Source organism: Hemitrygon akajei, chromosome 11 (genome assembly GCF_048418815.1).
Source record: "Hemitrygon akajei chromosome 11, sHemAka1.3, whole genome shotgun sequence".
NCBI classification, from domain to species: Eukaryota; Metazoa; Chordata; class Chondrichthyes; order Myliobatiformes; family Dasyatidae; genus Hemitrygon; species Hemitrygon akajei.
The window spans coordinates 159,374,202-159,397,682 of record NC_133134.1 but is presented as its reverse complement, the minus strand read 5'-3'; the positions used below and the strand labels follow the sequence as shown (position 1 = coordinate 159,397,682).

The 23,481-nt window shown below is 41.6% G+C and overlaps 1 protein-coding gene across 1 annotated transcript in view; it reads right to left on the bottom strand.

The window, feature by feature from the left end:
• The window catches only part of ocstamp (osteoclast stimulatory transmembrane protein), a 39,955-nt gene extending 21,690 nt beyond the window's left edge, over window positions 1–18,265 (bottom strand). Inside the window, exons 1-2 of the mRNA XM_073062366.1 lie at window positions 18,257–18,265; window positions 16,989–17,101 (exon numbers count right to left, since the gene is read on the bottom strand). Of these exons, the coding sequence (XP_072918467.1) occupies window positions 16,989–17,101; window positions 18,257–18,265 (122 nt within the window). The remainder of the gene's footprint in view (window positions 1–16,988; window positions 17,102–18,256) is intronic.
• Window positions 18,266–23,481: the final 5,216 nt, after the last annotated feature.

Below are 23,481 nucleotides of genomic sequence, written 5' to 3'. Positions count from 1 at the left end.
CAAAAGTATCAACCCTTCCCCCTCTCCTCCCCCTACTTGCTCCAGCAGAAGCATCAACCCCCACCACCCACCATGCAAGCAATAGCAAAGCCCCCAGAGACCATTATTTAGGGTTCTTCTAGAGTTACTGTCCATTCCAACACCAACATCCACAGATTCTCCCTCTCACTAACGAGGGAGAGAGAGAGAGAGATATCGTTCCTGCCACAGCGAGAGCGAGACCAATAGCTCGCTGTTTCAACGTTACAGTCTGCAGCGTCACTTATTTCGACAGCAGTGTCCATTGCGATGTCCCAATCTCTTCGCACTTCCTACATCTAACCAATAATGTTGTACGTCTTGCGCACTTATTTCTAATAAGTACATTAATTCAGGCAGTGCCATTAATTTTGGATACTCATTCAGTTGTTCTTCGTGGTTCTTAAACACAAGAGATTCTACAGATAGAAACATAGAAAGCCTACAGCGCAATACAGGCCCTTCGGCCCTCAAAGCTGTGCCGAGCATGTCCTTACTTTAGAAATTACCTATAGCCCTCTATTTTTCTAAGTTCTAAGATGCTGAAATAAAGCACAGCAGCGCCTCTACTTCCTGACAATCGAGGCCCCCGACCCCATTCGAAGCACATTCTACCAGAGAGCGTCCTGACCAGCTGTATCACCATCTGGTATGGGAATTCATGTCTGTATGTATTTGTTTATTTAGAGATACAGTGCAGAATAGGCCTATCCGGCCCTTTAACCTGCACTACCCACTAACCCCCAGCAACCCCCTGTCGAAGACCCTGTTGCAGACTTGATTGCCGAATGGCTTAATTCTGCTTATATAAGACCATAAGACATAGGAGCAGAGTTAGGCCATCTTGCCCATTGAGTCTACTCCACCATTCAATCATGGCTGATCCTTTTTTCTACCCCACTTCCCGGCCTTCTCCCCATAACCTTTGATGCCATGTCCAAACAAGAACCTATCAATCTCTGCCTTAAATGCACCCAACGACCTGGCCTCCACAGCTGCCTGTGGCAACAAATTCCACAAATTCACCACCCTTTGGCTAAAGGAATTTCTCCACATCCCTGTTTTGAAAGGGTGCCCCTCTATCCTGAGGCTGTGCCCTCTTGTCCTAGACTCCCTCACCATGGGGAACATGCTTATCACATCTATACTGTCTAGGCCTTTCAACATTTGAAAGGTTTCAATAAGATCCCCACTCATCCTTCTGAATTCCAGTGAGTACAGCCCCGGAGCCATCAAATATTCCTCGTACGATAACCCTTTCATTCCTGGAATCATCCTTGTGAACCTCCTCTGGACCCTCTCCAATGCCAGCACAACTCTTCTAAGATGAGAGGCCCAAAACTGTTCACAATACGCAAGGCGAGGCCTCACCAGTGCCTTATAAAGCCTCAGCATCCAGGCCCATGTATCTATGGACCTTTAGAACACAAATGGATTTCTGCTTAGGCTGGCAGTGGAACTTTTCTCATACACTCTTCGCCTCTTGTTTTTACTTCAGCCATTTCCTCTTTGATTCTTTCATAATCAGCATGTCTCTCATGTATTTATAACCCAGCACTTGTCATACCCAGTGTTGTGTTGTTTCTGTGGTTTTTTTCTGTACCTCCCTTGTCGTGCAGAGAGCTCTGGATTTATTTCTTCTTTCTTTGTCCCCCACAGGAATGTTCCTCAAATGTACCTGAACCTTTTCTTTCTCAATGTCAACCCATTGTGCCATCGCTGTTTTGCCTGTCAACTTTTGATTCCAAGTTACCTCAGGCAGATCCGCTCTAATCTTAATGAAACTGAATTTTCTCCAATTAATTATTTCGACATTGGGTTGCCAACATTTTAAGGCGCGGTTGATAGAGTCTTGATTGGTTAGGGCATGAAGAGATACTGGGAGAAACCAGGAGATTGGGGCTGAGAGGGAAAATGAATCAGCCATGATGAAATGCAGACATGATGGGCCAAATGCCCAAATTCTGCTCCTATATCTTATGATCTTATGGTCTTTTTTAAACAGATAACTAAAATCTTATGATATGATTATCACCATTTCAGGAAGGCTCACAGCAGGTAGTTAAAACTGTCCAGTGCATCGTTATACCAGCATATGTAACATCACGGACATACGTACAGAAAGGTGCCAGAAAAGGGCCAGTAATATCATGAAAGATCCCAGCCAGCCTGCTTGTGGACTGTTTGTCCCACTCCCATCAGGACAGAGGTTACCTAGCAGCCCCGCCAGGACCACCAGAGTCACAAAGTTACTTTCCCCAAGCAGTAAGGCTGATCAACACCTCCACCCACTAACTCCACCACTACTTTATTATTTCCTTATGTACAGCCTAGTGTCACATTATGGACATATTACCAATCTATGTATATAAGTTATCTTATGTATTTATATTTATTGTTGAATAAACTCTTCTCGGGCTTCCAGTCCGGTATAGGTATCGATTTTAATCAACATATCAATGACAAACTCTGCCATTACAGAATTTGTCACAGAAACGTCAGTTAAAATCGAAACCAGTGCCCAGCTGGAAGCCCAAGAAGAGTTTACGAGTGCTGATTGATAGTTCGTGGCCTAAGGTAGAAGGAGTCAATTTTAGAAAACCTAGCACATTTATTTTTCAACATAGTCAGTCCCCTCCTACATTTACACACTTAGTCCAGCGGATTTGGAGCATACAGACCTTGGATCTCCAGGAAGTGTCCACAGCAGGGGTGATTGATAAGTTCATGGCTTAAGGTAGAAGGAGATGAGTTATACAGCTCTCGTTACATGCACATGCAGGTCAACTCTTTGAGTGATTATGCAGAAAGTTTGAAGTTAATAACTCATCAGGGGTGATTGATAAGTTTGTGGCCTAAGGTAGAAGGAGATGAGTGCATTATATTCTAATTAGCCTTCCTAATTGCTTCTGTGCATTGTCCAGATGTTGCTAGTGATGAGTCTCCCAGGATCCCCAAATCCTTCTTGTACAGTGCACTTTCTAACTCAGGACCCCCCTCCCATTGTATATTTATATCTAATATTTCTACTTCCTACATGTAATATTTTACATTGAATTTCATCTGCCCACATCTGGAATTTACTTAGCTCTAACTGTATTGATTCTGCTGCCGGAATGTTATCAGCCCAACCTCCTAATTTTGTGTCATCTGCAAACTTCCCTTGTTTATTTGTTATGTGCTTATCCAAATCATTAATGTAAATTGAAAACAGCAGTGGCTCCAAAACTGATCCCTGCAGAACCCCACTGCTAGTATCTTCTAGGTGTGAACACTTGCTTCATTTGTCACCTACACATTGAAACAGCAACATGCATTGTTTGTATCTCATCAGTGAGGATTGTGCTAGGCAGCCTTCAGGTGCTACCACTCTTCCACGCCGGTTTCGCGTAAAAACGACAGGCGTCCACACTACGCTTTTTAAAAAAATACCTCTGACCACATTAAAATGGATATTTGGGCAAATCTCCTCCTACCGGGCATGCGCACGGTATACTTGATGTGCGTTTGCCCAGTTACAGACTAGAAAAGCTTAAAAAGAAATTGGCAAACGAAAGACTTGGTGCACGTTTGTCCAGAAACATTTCCTACAGCCATAGTCTCTTCACCAATGAAAGGGACGACAGCTACAACTAAATGCAATAAGGCTTGTTACTGGGCAGAAGTGAAATTTGCTGTTACCTCATTTGTTTGCCTTTACTTTTGCCATGTCTTTCTGTATTATTCTGCTGTATTTAACGTGCGATAAAACAAGTTACTGGGCAAAAGTGACAACTGCATTTATTGAATGTTTGCACAAGCAATACATTAATAAAGCACCTTGTTAAATGTATAAAACATGTCTTCAGCAGTGTTATCTTGTATTTCCATACAATGTTACATTAGGCTGTTACACATCTATTGTCACATACTGTTGTGCTGTTGGAGGTTGTGTTCAAGAAAACAGTGAAATACCGTGCTGCCGCCAACATTTGTTCCGGCACATCATGATAGCAGTTTTAAAAATAGCCGGTTACCCCGTACACACTACGCCAGGTATTAGGCGTTTTCAGATTTATTCACTCTGGAGAGCATTTCTGAAAATCTGCGTTTTCGGGGGAGGAAAATGCCGTTTCAGTCTGGACGGAGGGTCAAAACGAAGAGAAAAAGCTTCGGTTATGGGTTTATCTGGTCCAGTGATAGAGTAGAGGGATAGGTAAATATGGGTATAGACTAAGAACAATGATTAGCTAATGATCAATACTGTCGCTGGGTAAGTCAGAAAGAAACCCTACCCAGTAACAGGTGATGTACCAGACATGGTTCTCTGAAAATGCTAGAACATCTCAAGGTATAAGTAAATAGGGGAAGGATAGCATAGGGGATGGAACATCCGAGAGAAAGGGGAAGGTGTCAATATAAGGAACTGATGTTATATCCAGGCTAGCTTTGGCAGAAAATAATTATAACTAACCAATGATGATTTTACATCTAATAGTATATGATCAAACAATTCTAAAACTGTCTTAACTTCTGTAATTGTAAGGTTTCCTGCATACGTGATGATCAATATTATAAGTTGTGAAGAATTGTGATTTGGGGGAGGGTAGTGTCCAGACTGGCTCTTTGGGAGATCAGTCTGTAACTTCCCCCATAGCATGCAATGAATAAAGAGTAAAGTTTGATAAAATATTGTTCGTTTTATTGTGTTTGTGGTATTTGCGCTCTTGCATCGGGTCAATCTGCCTTGACATAACTACACACCTTTAGAGGAAACCCATGTGGTCACAAACCCCTTACAAACAGCACTGGGAATTGATTACTGTGAAGACAATGTTTGTCTTCACAGGAAATTAGGGATCACCAATCCATATAGCTGCATACAAAATTCTTGATCTTTCTCTGTAAAATGGTATGGAAGCCCTTGAATGGAAATCCTACAAAAAGTAGTGGATATGGCCCAGTCCATCACGGGTAAATCCCTCCCCACCGTTGATCACATCTACATGAAAAGCTGTCGCAGGAAAGCAGCATCCATCATCATGGACACCCAGGTCATGCTCTCTTCTCGCTGCTGCCATCAGAAAGAAGATACAGGAGCCTCAAGACCCACACCACCAGGTTCAGGAACATTTACTACCCCTCAACCATCAGGCTCCTGAACCAGAGAGGATAACTTCACCCAGCTTCACTTGCCACATCATTGAACTGTTCCCACAACCAATCCACTCACTTTCTTGGCCTCTGCCTTGTTAAGTTTTGAAGAACATTTTAATTTTCAATGGAATGGCTTCCCATTGTTCTAAATTCCAGAGAATGTAGTCCCATTCTATTCTGTTTTATCATAGGATCACCCTCTCAGAAATTAATTCAGCAAACCCATGTCCCACTGTACTGTGGTGAACTACATATACCTGTCTGGACACACCCCTCTGCTGACTGCTCCTGTGGCTCCTCCCACAGACCCCTGTATAAAGGCAGTTGGAGGCACTGCTCCCCCCTCAGTCTCCAGGATGTTGTGTGGTGATCTCTTGCTACTAATCGTGGTCTCTTGCAGCTAATAAAAGCCTATCGTTCGCCTCCCGTCTCCGAGAGTTATTGATGGTGCATCATGTACAATATTTATGTCCTTCATTGGGTAAGGTGACCAGCCCTGTGTAGAGTAATTATTCTGTGGGTAGATTCTCCTAACTTGAACAAAACTTTATTGTTCTTTTACACAACTGGGAGGAGGTTTAGATTTAGATGTAACACAGTAACAGGGACCTTCCATTCAGACAAGCTTGCACCACCCAATTGGGCACCACAACACTTTACAGTGCAGTCGACATGGGTTCAATTCCTGTTGCTCTCCGTAAGGAGTTTGCATGCTCTCCCCGTGACCACATAGGTTTCCTCTGGGTGCTCCAGTTTCCTCCCGCAGTCTAAAGATGGACCGGTTATTAGGTTAATTGGTCATTGTAAATTGTCCTGCGATTAGGCGAAGGTTAAATCAGGGGATTGTTGGGCGCGTGGCTCGAAGGGCTAGAAGGGCCTATTCTTCATTGCATTTCAATTAATAGATAGATAGACAAACGGACCCATGTGACCAATTAACCAACTAATTTACAACTAATAGCACACAGATAACATACCAATGAGGTTGCTATTACCACCCACGATTTGAGTAGATACATCATCACCTTTTACAGTCTGTTCAATAAATGATACATACAATATAGTTACAGATTAAACATTCTCCTTGTTCAAGCTGTACTCCTATAGAATGAGTTAATTAGTACTGAAACCGCTTCTTCTTTCAGTCAATGTCCCTACAAAACCACATCCCAATTGTACATATAGTATCTTCTGCAAATTTACTTCCATACTGTATTTCCAGAATTTCGAACAGAGATGTCACTTTCTAAGCGACGGAGCATTTTTGTCATGTTAATAAGCCCAATTATTATTCTACATTTTGAGGCCACTATTTCTTGGCATTCTGTTAGGAATGGGGGAAAAGCTTTTGTTTTTAATCCAGTATGTTCGTAACAAAGTGGGAGACAACTCACAGGTTTACTGTGAAATGATTGCACTTCGTTTGATTTGATATTCCTAATTTTTCTCAAGAGGTATTCAGTAAATAGATTGTGAGGGTTGTAACCACATCAATCATAATGGAACAAGAGTTACCCATTTTAAAAAGGAAAATAATCTTTGATTTACTTAGGAATTATCCCATTATTATCTTGATTCATGACATATGTCAATGATAATAAACCTACCGGTAATTCTGATTCTGGATTTGGAGTCATGCATAAGGTCACATTACATCTGGAAAAATTGTGCAGCATACACACTTCCAACCTGCCTTACAGATCAAGGAATACAAAACTGGATTAGCTAAGAATGGCCAAAAGCCTAATTTCATGAAGACTCTACTTCTGAATATGTTTTGGTCATACATTGCTGACCCAGTTTAGCCAGTGCTAGCTACTTTCAGCAGAATTGAATGATGGAGTAATGAAGTACTGAGGTATTTGCAGCCCATTGATTCTCTGAACAGCCTTGAGAGACTGTTCAGAGAACAGACTTCGCACTGTTGTCAGGTAATTATTTAAATATATCCCCTCTGGATTCCCTAAATAAGAACAAAAGAAATAGAGAAGTTGTAGGCAATCTGGCCCTTTGAACCTGCTCTGCCATTCAATAAGATCATGGCTGGTTTGGCCTTGGATTCAGCTTCAGCTACTTGCCTTTTCCCCGTAACCCTTAATTCCCCCCTGCTGTTCAAAAATTAATCTACCTGTGTCTTGAATATATTTAATCAAAGTTCAAAGTACATTTATTATCAAAGTATGTATACTTTACACAACTTTGAGATTCATCTCCCATAGAACATAGAAACATAGAAAATCTACAGCACTTTACAGGCCCTTTGGCCCACAATGTTGTGCCAACCATGTAACCTACTCTAGAAGTGGCGAGAATTTCCTACTTCATAGCCCTCTATTTTTCTAAGCTCCATGTATCTACCCTAGATTGGACATTTCAGTGCAGCATTGAGGGGATTCTGCCCTGTTAGAGAAGACTGCATTTAGATATTATCTCTTCATTAAGGTCAACAAGAGAAGGGAGATGATTATTAACTTCAGGAGGCCTCACATCACTCTCAACCCCCTTTACATTGGTGGCACAGCAGTGGAAATCTGCAAGCAGTTTTGAACTCCTGGGAGTGCCCATCACATGGTCCCAGAATATGTCCTATTCAGTCAAGAAAGCTCACCTATGCCTCTACTTTCTGACAAGGCTGAAGAAATCTATGTATATAAGCTACATAGAAACATAGAAAACCTACAACACAGTACAGGCCCTTCGGCCCACAAAGTTGTGCCGAACATGTCCCTACCTTAGAAATTACCTAGGGTTACCCATAGCCCTCTATTTTTCTGAGCACCATGTACTTATCCAGGATTCTCTTAAAAGACCCTATCATATCCGCCTCCACCACCGTTGCCAGCAGCCCATTCCATGCATTCACCACTCTCTGTGTAAAAAACTTACCTCTGAAATCTCTTCTGTACCTGCTTCCAAGCACTTTAAAACAATTGCACCTCATGTTAGCCATTTCAGCCCTGGGAAAAAAGCCTCTAGCTATCCACACGATCAATATCTCTCATCATCTTATACACCTCTATAAGGTCACCTCTCATCCTCCGTCACTCCAAGGAGAAAAGGCCAAGTTCACTCAACCTATCCTCATAAGGCATGCTCCCCAATCCAGGCAACATCCTTGTAAATCTTCTCTGCATCCTTTCTATTGCATCCACATCTTTCCTGTAATGAGGTGACCAGAACTGAAGACAGTACTCCAAGCGGGGTCTGACCAAGGTCTTATATAGCTGTAACATTACCTCACGGCTCTTGAACTCAGTCCCACAGTTGATGAAGGCCAATGCACCATACACCTTCTTAACAACACTGTCAACCCGTGCAGCGGCAGACACGGACCCCGAGATCTCGCCTGTCCTCCACACTGCCAAGAGTCTTATTCTGTCTTCAGAATTGATCTACTGAAATGAATCACTTCACACTTATCTGGGTTGAAACAAATAAACTAAAATAAAAATTAATAAAAAGAAGACCGGCAAACATCCACTGTGCAGAGAAAAGAAACAAATCATGCAAACAATAGACACAAGCAAATAGCATTCTGAACTGAAGTCCACAAAGAGAGTCTGTCCATGGTTCAGCGCAGAGCAGAGCAGAGCAGCGAACTGAAACGGGCCATCACTCGCCTCCAGTCCTGCACCCTGACCTTTTCAATATAATAACGAGGTAACCTGTACTGCTTCCCTGGGCAGAGAATCCAACAGATTCTCTACTCTCTTGGAAAAGCAGTTTCTCCTCATCTTCATGCTAAATCTATTCTCCGCGAATCCTGAGGCTTTGTCCTCTCGTTCCAGTCTCAGGCCTCATAATATTTAATCTCATAAATGAGCTACAGTATTGCATAAGGCAGATCCTTGATTCATTAGGAGTGATTCAACATCATCATCATTATCCGCTGAGTCATATGACTTACACAATCATGGTCCTTGTCCATGATTGTTCTTGGCAATTTCTTTCTACAAAATCGTTTGCCATTGCTTTCTTTGGGGCTGTGTCTTTATAAGATGGGGATGCCAGCCATTATCAATACTCTTCAGAGATTGTCTGCCAGGTGTCAGTGGTCGCATAACCAGGACTTGTGATAGGCACCAGCTGCTCATATGACCATCCACCACCAGTTCCATGGCTTCACATGCCCATAATTGGAGGGCTAAGCAGTTACTACACCTTGCTTAAGGGTGACCTGCAAGCTAGCAGAGGGAAGGAGCGCCTTTGATAGAGACATACCTCCACCCCACGACCCGAGGGGGAGGGATGGCCAAGACTAACAGGATCTCTTGGAGTGGTTAGGTTTTAGATGTGAACTAAACTGTGAGCCCCATCCAGTTCTTGTTCTCTGTGGAACACTGGAGCTGACCCTGTGCCTCCCTACAGCAACTGTTGATGAAAAATGGGAGTGTTGTGAAACATGAAAGGCAGAGGTAAGCGGGTGGTAAACACAAGAGGATCTGCAGATGTGGAAAATCCAGAATGATACGCTCAAAATGCTGGAGGAACTCAGGTCAGGCAACATCTTTAGAGATGAATAAACAGTCAACGCTTTGGGATGCGACCCTTCTTCAGCACTGGAGAGGAAGGGAGGAGAGCCAGCAAAAGAAGGTGGGTGGAAGTGTGATTGTGAGAAGTGTAGCCAGGTGGGTGAGGGGGGGGAATGAAAGAAGCTGGGAAGTGATAGATGGAAAAGGTAAAAGGGCTGGAGAAGAAGGAGTCTGATAGGAGAAGGGAGAAGAACATAGGAGAAAGGGAAGGAAGAAAGACACAAGGGGATAGGTGGGTGAGGAGAAGAGGTAAGAGGTAGGGAACTGAAGAACAGAGAAGGCGGAGGAGGAAGCTGGAGAAATAGATGTTTATGCCATCAGGTGGAAGGCTACCGAGATTGAATATGAGGTGTTCCTCCTCAATCCTGAGAGTGGCCTCATCACGGCAGAAGAGGAAGCATCGGACCGACATATCAGAACAGGAATGCGGATAAGAACTGAAGTGGTCAGCCACTGGGAAATCCCAGTTTTTGTGCTTAGAGTGGAAGTGCTCAACAAAGTGGTTCCCCCAGCCTACGTCGGGTTGTGGATGGAGTGGAGGCAGAGCAGTGCCCCAATCTACAGCGGGTTTTGTGGTAGCAGGTAGAGGAGTTTTCCCCAGGTAGTGGAGTGCACAGATAGGAGCAGAGGTTTAGGGTGAGAGGGGAAAGACTTAAAAGAGAACTGAGAGGCAACATTTTCACACTGAGGGTGCTGAGTACATGGAATGAGCTGCCAGGGGATATGTTTGAGGCAGGTACAACAATATTTTATTTTATCTTTATTTAGAGATACAACATGTTACGGACGTTTCCAACCCAACAAGCCCGCGCCCATAATTAACCTACTAACGTGTACGTCTTTGGAACATGGGAGGAAACTAGAGCACCCAGAGGAAACCAACTCGGTCATGGAGAGAACGTCCAAGCTCCTTTCAGACAGTGGAGGGAACTGAACTCAGGTCGCTGGCTCTAAGATAGCATTACGCTAACCGCGACACTACTCGACCACCTGGTATGGCTGAGGACCATACTTAAACAATCACTTAGAAAGTATTTGAATAGGTACATGGAGGGACAGGGCTTAGAGCAATATGGGCTAAGCATAGGAAATTAGGACTTGGTCAGCATGGGATTCTCTTGGGGCGTCAGATGGAATAAGTCGTATTTTGGCTTTACTCCGTTCATTTTTCAATTTTTTTTTACCACCCTTTCACTATTTATATTAAAGTATTTATAACACTTTTATATGCCTGAACTTTGATTCTTAATCACTGAAAATGAATACCAGAGGACAAAAAGCATCAGTCGAAGGCAAGGAAGCCGGTAACGGAAGTGGAAGGAAAGGAGGAGATCCTAAACTACTTAAACAGTCTCCACTCACTTTGGAAGCTATGTCAAAACTCCTGGATGATAAATTTGATAAAAATTTTCTACTTTGGAAGTAGTATTAAAGGAGATCGAAAGCAGACTGGGAGCTCTTAAGCGGGAGAGTGAAAAACAACAGTGGCAAATAGCTGAACTCGATGAAGCTGGAAGACAGAGAGATCGCAGACTGGATGCTCTGGAAAAGAAATTAACTTTGACTACTCAGACAATGGAACAGTTTAAGCTCAAGATTATTGACCTGGAAAGTCGCAGTCATAGACAGAACCTGCGAATAATAGGACTCCATGAAGAGTGGTGAACTTACTAAATTCTTCTCTCAATTGTTAATGGACATGCTTGGCTCTGAAGCTTTTTCTGCTACCCCTATACTTGATCATGTGCACCGTGCTCTGAGAGCCAAACCCCCTAAACAGCTGAAGCCCCGACCTGTTATGCTTTGATTGTACTATGTGCAAACCAAGGAGCATTTAATTCAAATTGCCCGTCGGAAAGGGGTCATTGAACACGGGGACCTCGAGTTTCGACTGGTTGAAGACTATAGTCCCGAGGTAATGCGAGAAAGATTGCTTTTTAAACCGGTGGTGTCTGAGCTTTATCAAAGAAAGTTTCAACCAGCTCTGCTATTTCCAGCCTGTTGTTCTGCCTTACAAATCACGTAAATGGTTTAAATCCGTGGAAGAAGCTCAACAATTCCTTGACGGTCAACGTTCGATTCCAGCTGTCTAATAAATTTACTGTTTCTTTGTGTCTGTATTCATTTGGTTATAAGTTAGTAATCAGTTCATAGATTTAGACTTTTGAAGTTTGAAGATTTTTGCCATTGGTTTGTTAACACTGTTATGGAGTATGAATGTTTATTATGCTTCTATGTTTAAGTTTTTTTTCACTTGCTACTTTATTATTTTCAATTGTTCTTTTTTAAAATAATTAAGAAATTGATTTGGTGATTGACTTTTTTTCTCTGAAATATAAATAAGATTGTATTCGGTTTCATTTCTTTGGGAGCTTGCCTGTTAAAATGTTTTGCAAATGGTTGATCTTTTTTTAACACATGTTTGGTGTTGTTTATATCATTCCCTTCTCAATGTTTTGACTAAGGTGAAAGTTTGCATTTTTCTCAATTTTTTGTGTCTCTATTCATTTAGTTTATAAATTAATAACCAGTTTATAGATCTGACTGTTAGAGTTTGAAGTTTTTTTCTGATCTGGTGACCGATTGTTTTTTTTTTCCTGAAATATTAATAAGATTATATTCTGTTTCACTTTTTAAGATTTCGGCTCTCAAAATGTTTTGCAAATATGACATTACTTTTTCAATGTTTTGACTGGGTGGTATTTTGCATCTTTTTTCAATTTTGGAGACTTGCCATCAAGAGGGTGGGGGTAAGGGAGGTTCTAGTTAGCTTTCTGGCTGTCTATTGGTCAGTTTTTTTCCAGGCTTTTGTGGGGGGGAGTGGGATTATCTTTAGTTTAGTTTTTTTCATCTGGGCTGAACTGAAACTACAAATATGTCTGAATTGTCGTAACTCCGGTTCCCCTTTAAACCTTTTTCCCTCTTCCAGATTCATGAGTTTCCTATGCAGGAAGGTTAACCTTTTACATACCATATGGTTTATTCAAATAAAATGGATAATATTACTGACTTTGTCTCATAGAATACGAATGGTTTGAATCATCCGATTAAACGGAAGAAGATTTAAAAAAGTTTTTCATAGATTGAATGCTCAGATTATTTTTGCCCAGGAAACTCATGTGAGAAAGGAGGATAATCAGCATTTCTTTAGGTTTTGGAAGGGCTAACAATTTCATTCTAATTCACAGGTGCATCTATTTTTATAGACTCCTCGATTTCATTTGTTCACTATGAAACAACCTCAGACCCGAATGGTAGATTTCTATTAATTACTGGTTTACTTTATAACCAAAAAGTTGTTATGGTTAATATCTATGCACCAAATGCCAACTATCCTGAATTCTTTAAACATTTTTTGCATCCCTTCCTAATTTAAATGAACATATGTTGATAATGGGTGGAGATTTTAACTGTTGTCTGAATCCTTTATGCAGATGACTGTTACTATATATCTCTAACCCAGAGAAATCCATCCCTGCAATAATATCACTACTTGCTCAGTTTAGTACTTCTTCTGGTTATAAATTGAATCTTAATAAGAGTGACCTTTTCCCATTAAATATGCAAGCTCCAATCTATAGACAATCACCATTCAGACTGGTTATTGATTTCTTTACTTATTTCAAGTAAAATTACTAAGAGTCATAAGGATCTACTTAAAGTTAACTTTTTACCCTCAATTGATCATGTTAAACAACTGTTTACTAAATGGTCCCCATTGTCCTTATTGTTGATTGATAGAATTAATACTATTAAGATGATTATTTTACCTAAATTTCTGTATCTATTTCGGGCAGTACCTATTTTCATTTCTAAATCCTTTTTTGATATTATCGATTCTAAAATTTCTTCATATATATGGCAGAATAAAAATCCTAGGTTAAGTAAGAAATATTTACAGAAATCAAAAAAGGAGAGCGGTTTGGTGATGCCAAATTTAAGATTCTATTATTGGGCAATTAAGTCAAGTCATTTCGACCATAACTGCTGGTACAGTACATAGTAAAAATGAGACAAAATTTTTTCAGGACCATGGTGTTACATGATACAGTACAAAATCTAGACTGAACCAGGTAAAAAACAACACAAAAAAAAAAACTACACTAGGCTACAGACCTACCCAGGACTGCATAAAGTACACAAAACAGTGCAGGCATTACAATAAATAATAAACAAGACAATAGGGCAGTAAGGTGCCAGTCCAGGCTCTGGGTATTGAGGAGTCTGATAGCTTGGGGGAAGAAACTGTTACATAGTCTGGTTGTGAGAGCCTGAATGCTTCGGTGCCTTTTCCCAGATGGCAGGAGGGAGAAGAGTTTGTATGAGGGGTGCATGGGGTCCTTCATAATGCTGTTTGCTTTGCGGATGCAGCATGTAGTGTAAATGTCCATAATGGCGGGAAGAGAGACCCCGATGATCTTCTCAGCTGACCTCACTATCCGCTGCAGGATCTTGCGATCCGAGATGGTACAATTTCCGAACCAGGCAGTGATGCAGCTGCTCAGGATGCTCTCAATACAACCTCTGTAGAATGTGATGAGGTTGGGGGGTGGGAGATGGACTTTCCTCAGCCTTCACAGAAAGTAGAGATGCTGCTGGGCTTTCTTTGCTATGGAGCTGGTGTTAATATTCGATATTTGATGGAATTAATATTTGATATTTAATGTTTTGGGCTCAAGATCTGGACGAAATTCATTGTCCACGATGGGTGAACCTCAAGTGTGAGTCTGTACAGGGGTTCTCATTGGCTTCTATCTGAGGGGCCTCACTTCCCTTTGCACTGACTAAACTGAATAAACAAATGACTTATCCAATAACTAAACATACAATACGAATATGCTTTCAATTTCGTAAATTTTTTGGATTGAATAAATTTATCCTGTCAAGTCCTATTATATCTAATTTTTTCTTCCAATCATCCAGAATTGATCAAGCTTCTCTTTTATGGAGAACGAAGGGAATAACATGTTTTCGTGACTTATTCATGGATAACTGTCATGTCTTTTGAATGGTTGTCTAATAAATACAGTTTGCCTAGATCACATTTTTTCAGATATTTACAGATTAGAAACTTTTTGAATAATATTTTACCTACTTTTCCGGTATCACATCAAACTGAAATTACAGAATTTTTTTTAGGTTTAAACCCCATCAGAAGAGTTTATTAGCAATTATTTATGATCTGATTACGAAAATACATCTAGGTACATCTGATAAAATTAAGAATGAATGGGAAAGAGAACTTCAGGTATCTTCACCTACAGAGAAATTGGAGAAAATTCTCCAACTAGTTAACACTTCTTCAATGTGTGCTAGACAGGCTTTGATACAATTTAAGGTGGTTCATAGGGCCCATATGTCCAAGGATAAGTTAACTCATTTTTATTGCCATATAAATCCTGTCTGTGACAGATGAAAGTCTGAGGTGGCTTCCTTGACACATATGTTCTGGTATTGCCCTCTTTTGGAAAAATATTTGATATTATTTCAGCAGTTTTGCGTATTGATTTACAACCTCATCCTATTACTGCAATTTTTGGATTATCAATGATGGACTCCAGTCAATTATCCCCTTCAGCTTGCCGTTTGATTGCATTTGTCATATTAATAGCCAGAAGATCCATTTTACTTAAATGGAAAGATTCTAATCCGCCTACTACATTTCTATGGTTTTCCCAAACTATAACATATTTAAATTTGGAAAAAATTAGGAGTGGCACTATCGATACTTCGGTTAAATTTGAAGAAACTTGGAGACCATTTATTCAACATTTTCATATGACGTAAGCTGACCTTTTCCGAATCCTTCTGAATAATTTTTCATTAAAACAGGTTGATTAGATTTATTTATTTATTGAGATACAATGTGGGATGCACCTCCTAATACTCAGTCCAAGTCTATCTTATTTCAGTGCAGGGACCAAATACAGAGCAATTTATATCTCTACTCTCAGTACTACATAGCAAGAAATCCAGTTAGATGAATGGTAAATATTCTAAAGGAGATTTATTATCCACTAATAAAATAAGCACTTTTAATTAAAATTATTGCAATGTATAACACAAGAGATTCTGCAGATGCTGGAAATCCAGAGTAACACACACACACACACACAAAATCCTGGGGCATGGGTTCCTAACCTAGGGGCCCCAGACACCTTGGTAGGGGTCCATGGTGTAAGAAAGGTTGGGAACCCCTGTACTGGAGAAACTCAGCAGGTCAGATAGAGAATCAGAATCAAATTCATGTTTAATATCACTGGCATAAAGTATGTCGTGAAATTTATTGTTATGTGGCAGCAGTACATTGCACTATACTATAATTAAAAACTCTGAATTATAGTAAGAAGCATATATATATAAAGTTACATTAAATGAATAGTGCAAAAAGAGATTAAAAAAGGTAGTGAGGTAGTGTTCTTGTGTTCAATGTCCATTCAGAAATCAGATGGAAGAGGGGAAGAAGCTGTTCCTGAGTTGCTGAGTGTGTGCCTTCAGGCTTCTGTACCTCCCTCCTGACAGTAGCAATGAGAAGAGAGAATGTCCTGGAATGGAATTAACAGTTGACATTTCAGGTCGAGACCGGACTGATGAAGGGTCTTGGCCCAAAAGGTTGACTGTTTATTCCTCTCTGTAGATACTGCCTGACCTGCTGAGTTCCTTGGGCATTTTGTATGCGTTGTTACTGTCTATACTACTTCAGTTGACCATGCAACGTTACCTACATGAAAACATTAAAATGATGTACTTACTTTGTTACTTTGTATCCCTGTTGCTTTTCCAGAGACATAACTTCTGACGTTACTCCAGTTCTATATTTACCTGCACTCCAACCTGATGAAACTGCAGAACTGCCACAGAGCTGGACGGTAAATAATGTTTACAGTATTCCCTTCTCCGCACTTTGAAGGGACCCTCACATGACTTGGTGTCTAGTCAGAATAAGCACATCCTCATTTAGATGATGCTTTTATCATTTCAATATTGCATTGCTTCCTCTTTTGATCAGAACAGTACAGCACAGGAAAAGGCACTTCGGCCCGCAATCTTGCCTCGAACCTCTTAAGTTAGTATTCAAATGGCAAATATAGTAATCCCTCCTGCCTACACAATGTCCATTTCCTTCCATTTTCCTCACATTCATGTGCCTGTCCAAACATCTCTTGAAGTCCCTGATGTCTCTGCCCCAACCACCACCCCAAACAGTGCATTGCAGGCTCCCCACCACTCTCAAAGGGTATTTAAAGAGAAAACAATGTCAAACGGGCAGGGAATGCTTTGGCTCATTCAGTTAATGGATACCTATAATGAGCTCTTCGTGCTTGTGTGGGCTGCCAGAGACCGAGGATTTCAGACCACTGGAAATGGTTAACTTGTGGCGATGTGCGACACGCAGTCAGTAAGTCGTTTCGAGACTACGGTAGTTTATTCAAACTTCGCGGCGCCGGCATTTAAATCCCTAGCGCCCGCCCTCTCTGGGCGGAAATGACATCAGAGGCGCATTACCAAAGTCTTCCCCCGTGCGCTGGCTATTTGTGAGCCGGTTCGCCTGCGCAGGAAGTGGGTCGCCGCAAATTGTTGTTTAATGAGATTGTTTAATTGTTTAAGAGTTCCTTGTGTTTTTCCTCAAGGAACTCACTCTTCGTAATGCAGTCTCCCGGTGCTTTCCATTTAAGCTTGTTGTTTATCTTGATATGCTTGGGAATTTCATGTTACTTGCATTATTTAAGCGGATGCCCAATTAGCGCTAATCACAGGCTCTAGTTTTGAGAATGTTACTTCATGTGGTGTTGCTCAGCCAAGCCACTGACATTCTTCTGGAATTATTAGCAACAAACTTTTGTTGCCGTCTCTACTTCAAAGTTTGTCTTTCTTCTGCACTTGAGTTCCAACATTGCCAGCGCGCACCATGACAATACCTCTGAATCTCTTCCTACGAGTGGTTTGACCCGCTGTGAACTTAAAGCAATTTCAGATTTTAAAAAAATTTAGATTTCCAGCATTTTAATTTTCACTTAATGTTTATCCATATAATGCAAAAGCCTTACATATTGCTTGGTTACTTATTACAGTGCAGAAGAAGGCTGTTCAGCCCATCAGATGAATGTTAACTCCAACAGAGCAATCCCATCAGTCCCTTACTTAACTACTGCCCGTTGCACTGCTGGAGTTTAGGGCAGCAATGAAGGTCCTCCATCTCTGGTGGTGTTCAGGGCTTCCTCTAGGTTTTTCACTACTGTCAGTCATTCAAGTCCCAGGTAAAGAGTCCAGAATACCATCGCACACAGATGTAGAAGGAGTTTTCATCACTATTTCCATAACAATTTTGTTTTGCCAGTTAGGGTGTTAGCCTTGAGCTGAACCCCTAAACTTGAAGGACTAGTGGACCACTCTTAATCTGGCCTCTACTCGTTCACCTGTTTGGCATGGGTAACCCTACCAACACATAAAACCTTGAGTCCAGCCAAAATAGCTCCCTGGTTCAGTGAGGCATGCAAGCCTCCAGATCCCTCCTCTTGGAGGCCCATCAGTCACATTCCTCCTTATTTCCCTGTACCCTTGTAACTCACCTTGCACATGCCCATGGATTATTTTCCCACTGATCCACTCTGGGGGTAAACAACAGTAGTAGCACGCCTTTGGGATGGGGGCCGAAACCAGAGCATTATGGGAAAACAGGTAGACTCCACAGAGGCCAATCAGGGTCAGGATCTCATCAACACGTCCAAACTGGATGAACTCAGCATGTTGGGCAGCATCTGTTGAAATGAGCAGTCAACGGATGCTGCCCGACCCTGCTGAGTTCATCCAGCTTGTTTGTACGTGTTGATTTGACCACAGCATCTGCAGTGTACTTTGTGTTTAGGATCAGGATCTCTGTCTGTGTGGCCTTTCTCAGCACTGCAGCTCCCAAAGGATCTCTGCATTCCTCCGATTCCTGGCTTCTCCCATCTTTCCAATTTACATCACCCTGCTTGATGAGTTACCTGTCACAATATCTTATTTTATGCCTTGCTGCTGAAGTTATTTGACCGCAGTCCTAACACAAGGCAGTTTATAAAGTTAAACACACGAGATTCTGCAGATGCTGGAAATCCAGAACAATACACACAACATGCTGGAGATACTCAGCCTGGCCAGGCAGCATACTTCGAGAGGAATGAACAGTCGACATTTTGGACTGAAACCCTTCAGGAGGACTGGAAGGGAAGAGGGAAGAAGCCATGATAAGAAATTGGGGGCGGGGAGGGGAAGGAGTCCAAGGTGGCAGGTAATAGGTGGAAAGAGTAAAGGGTTGAAGAAGAACTCAGATAGGAGAGGAAAGTGGACTATGGAAGAAAGAGAAGTAGGAGGGGCACCGGAGGGAAGTGAGGAGAAGAGAAGTGGTTAGAGTGGAGCCAGAATGGGGAATGGAAAAAGAGAGAGGGTGGTGCGGAGAAGAAATTACCAGACTTTGGAAAAATTGGTTTTCATCCCATCAGGTTGGAGGCTCCCCTGATGGAATATGAGGTGTTGCTCTTCCAACCAGAGAGTGGCCTCATCGTGGCAGTAGACAAGTTGACTGCAGCGGGTGGCCACAATCCATGGAATTTTTCTCCCATCGGTATCCTTTACCAAGCCGGTGCTACACCTTGCCCAGGGGGGGGCCTGCTGTTCTGTGACTCAGTAACTCTGTAAGTGATGCTGAACAGAAAGAAGTGTTACAAAGCAAACCGTGAACAGGCCGCAGGCAGAATCCAAGAGCAAAGCGGTAACGTTCAGAGCACCGGGCGCTGAAGAGGCTTAAAAATGTTCCGTTTGCAATTGATTATCACGAGCAGGGAGAAGATGAAAGGCTGAAGCTAAATGTGAAGAGGTCCAGAGGTTAGTGCTGCAATGGCTGCCAGATGGCCCACCCCGAGAGGAACCCAGGAAATCACTGTGGACTTCAGGAAGGTGCAGATGAACCATCTCCCTCTGCGCATACATGGCTCCTCCGTAGAGAGAGTTGAGTGCACCGAGTTCCTGGGAGTTCACATCACGGACGACCTCACCTGGTCCCTTAATATCACCTCCCTGAACAAGGAGGCACAGCAGCACCTCCACTTCCTAAGGAGACTGAGGCAAGTGAGGCTTTCCCCCACTCCATCTTATAGGAGAGCATCCTGACAAGCTGTGTCTCCATCTGGTGTGGGAGCAGCTGAGCATCGGACCACAGGTCCCTACAAAGGACTGTGTGAATGGCTGAGAGGATCACTGGGGTCTCTCTGCCATTCGTCAGGAGCACTGCATACGCGGGGCCCTTAGTATCATCAGTGATCCCGCACTTCCATCCAGCATCCTTCTTGACTTTCTACCATCAGGCAAGAGACTCCGATGCGTAAAGCCAAGGACAGTCAGGATGAGAAACGGTTTGGTTCCTCAGGCTATTAAGCTTCTGAACTCCCTGCCGCATTGCATTCAAAGTTTTGCACTGCATTGCGACTCTTTTCTTTTCCCAGGAAGTCTGCCACTGGGACCACCCTACCGGTTTGGCTGACATCCCCAGGGCCAGTGCTGCTCCGGAAACATGCGAGGAGCAATAAATACTCCCCGATGGTCGAGAGGGTTCACCTTCTACATGCGAACCCCCCAGTATGCCTACGTGGTCTTACCTGATGGGCGGGAGGACACGGTCTCCGTCCGCGACCTGACGCCCGCAGGAGCACCAGACCCCTACCCCGAACACTGCACGGTGACTATGAACCCTGTACCCACCGAGGTGTATACCCACAAGACACTGCGCACACCAAGCCCTACACAGACTCCTCACGACACTCCCATACCGGGCACCACGCACACGCATGAGGGATTACTGACACCTAATGGGCTGGCACCTCAAGTCAGGCCGGAGCCAGCACAACCACCATCACTGGTGCAATCACCGCCGTTGCTACGTAGATTGCAGCGACAGATTCGACCGCCTGATAGACTTGACCTGTAAATATACTTGTAAGAAACTTCGCCCCATGGGGACTCTCTTTTAAAACAAAGGGTGGGGGGTGAATGTGGTGAACTACATATACCTGTCTGGACACACCCCTCTGCTGACTGCTCCTGTGCTCCTCCCACAGACCCCTGTATAAATGCGGTTGGAGGCACTGCTCCTCCCTCAGTCTCCAGGATGTTGTGTGGTGGTCTCTTGCTGCTAATAAAAGCCTATTGTTCGCCTCCCGTCTCCTAGAGTTATTGATGGTGCATCAACTGGTTAAGTTGTTCTGTACCCTACAATATTGAATTTGTGCACTTTACATTGTTTATTCATGTGTAATCCATCTGTGGATTTTATCCTTACTTTCCTCAGTCATTGTCTGTTATACGTGTTATGTGTACTACTGTGCTTTACACCCTGGTCAGGAGAAACGTTGTCTTGTTTGACGGTATACATGTATATAGTTAAATGACAATAAACTTGACTTGAAACCATTTTACACGGAGACTGATATCACTGCAACTGAATGATGGGGCGAAGGCCCCAAGGAACTTGCAGATGAGGACCGTTAAGGTAATGTTCAGAGTGGTGGAACCAAGGGGAAGTATAGATCTGTAGGGGAGTGAGCAAGAGGGACAGAGTTACAAGATGAGTGTTGGCATTTTCAGTGGTATCGAGAGATCTGCTTTATTTGTGACATCTATTTTGAAATGCGTCACCCTTCAGCCGTCAGGCTCCTGAACCAGCGTGGGTAAGCACTTACCTCAAAACCAAGCTGATACTACAACCTATGGACTCACTTTCAAGGACTCTACAACTCACGTTCCCAGTTTGCTTGTTCGTTTATTAATTATCTTCTTCTCGTACTATTTGCACAGTTTATTTTTTGCACATTAGTTGACTGTTAGTCTTAGTTTGTGTGTAGTTTTTCATTGATTCTATTGTGTTTTGTTGAATCTAATGTGAATGCCTGCAAGAAAATTAATCTCAGGGGAGTATATGGTGACATATACGCACTTACTTTGATAATGAACTTACTTTGAACTTTGAAACATACAGTGAAATGCATCATTTTCATCAAATCGAATCAGTGAGGAATGCGCTGGGAGCAGCCCGCGGAGTGTCGCCACGATTCCAGCGCCAGGGCCCTCAAGTGACTAACCCTTACTGTAGGTCTTTGGATTGTGGGAGGGAACTGATGTGGTCACCGGGAGGTTGGACAAATTCCTGAAAATCAGCTAATTAAATCTAGAACCCAGTTTTATGTACGTGGAGAAAAGTCTGGCAAATTATTGGCTAATCAATTGAAAACTGCTTCGGTTAAACGACAAATTACTAGGATTCGTAAACGAGATGGCACTCTGACGATCAACCGTAAAGGGATAAATAAAGCCTTTCAAGATTTTTATAATTCTTTATATCAATCAGAATTTGTTGAGGATTCTTCTATAATAGATGAATTTTTAAGAAAATTGAATATCCCAAAATTAACAACAGAGGATAGTGTATTCCTAGATGCACCTATTATGGAAACTGAAATAAAAAAGGCTACTTTTTCAATGAATTCCGGTAAAGCTCCTAGTCCGGATGGTTATACTGTAGAATTTTTAAAATCCTTTTCCTCTATAATCTCTCCTTGGCTTTGTAAAACTTTTAAAGACGCGTTAACTATAGGTAAATTGCCACAATCTTTTTATGAGGCCTCTATTTCTTTAATTCTTAAAAAAGATAAAGACCCCACTGAATGTGCATCCTATCGGCCTATATCCTTGCTGAATACGGATTCTAAGATTTTTAGTAAAATTTTGGCCATTAGATTTGAAAATATATTACCTTGAATTATTTCTGAAGATCAGACTGGATTTATTAAAAACCACTACTCATCTTTTAACATTAGAAAATTAATTAATATTATTTATACTCCTTCACCCAAAATACCAGAATGTGTCATTTCCTTAGATGCTGAAAAAGCATTTGATAGAGTTGAATGGCCATATTTATTTAAAACGTTGCAGCATTTTAATTTTAGTTCAAAATTTATATCATGGATTAAATTAATATACTATAAACCCTTGGCTTCGGTCTTTACCAATAATCAAAGATCTCCTTTTTTTCAGTTATTCCGTGGTACAAGGCAAGGCTGTCCTTTAAGTCCTTTACTATTTGACATTGTTTTGGAACCTTTAGCTATAGCCATTCATGAATCACCTAATATTTTGGGTATTACTCGTGGAGAAGGGACGTATAAGTTATCATTATATGCTGATGATTTGTTATTATACATATCCGACCCTGAGAGATCTATTCCTGCTATTTCGTCCTTGCTTGCTCAGTTTAGTAACTTTTCTGGTTACAAATTGAATTTTAATTATGGGACATTGGAAAAAAAGTTGAATTTCCCCATGGGGATGAATAAAGTATCTATCTATCTATCTATCTATCTATCTATCTATCTATCTATCTATCTATCTTTAATAAGAGCGAATTATTTCCATTAAATATGCAAGTTCCAATTTATAAACATTTACCATTTAAAGTTGTCACAGATTATTTTACTTATTTGGGTATTAAAATTACCAAAAAACATAAAGATTTATTTAAAGTTAATTTCTTACCTTTAATTGACCAAATTAAGCAACTTAGATAGATAGATAGATAGATAGATAGATAGATAGATAGATACTTTATTCATCCCCATGGGGAAATTCAACTTTTTTCCAATGTCCCATACACTTGTTGTAGCAAAACTAATTACATACAATACTTAACTCAGTAAAAAATATGATATGCATCTAAATCACTATCTCAAAAAAGCATTAATAATAGCTTTTAAAAAGTTCTTAA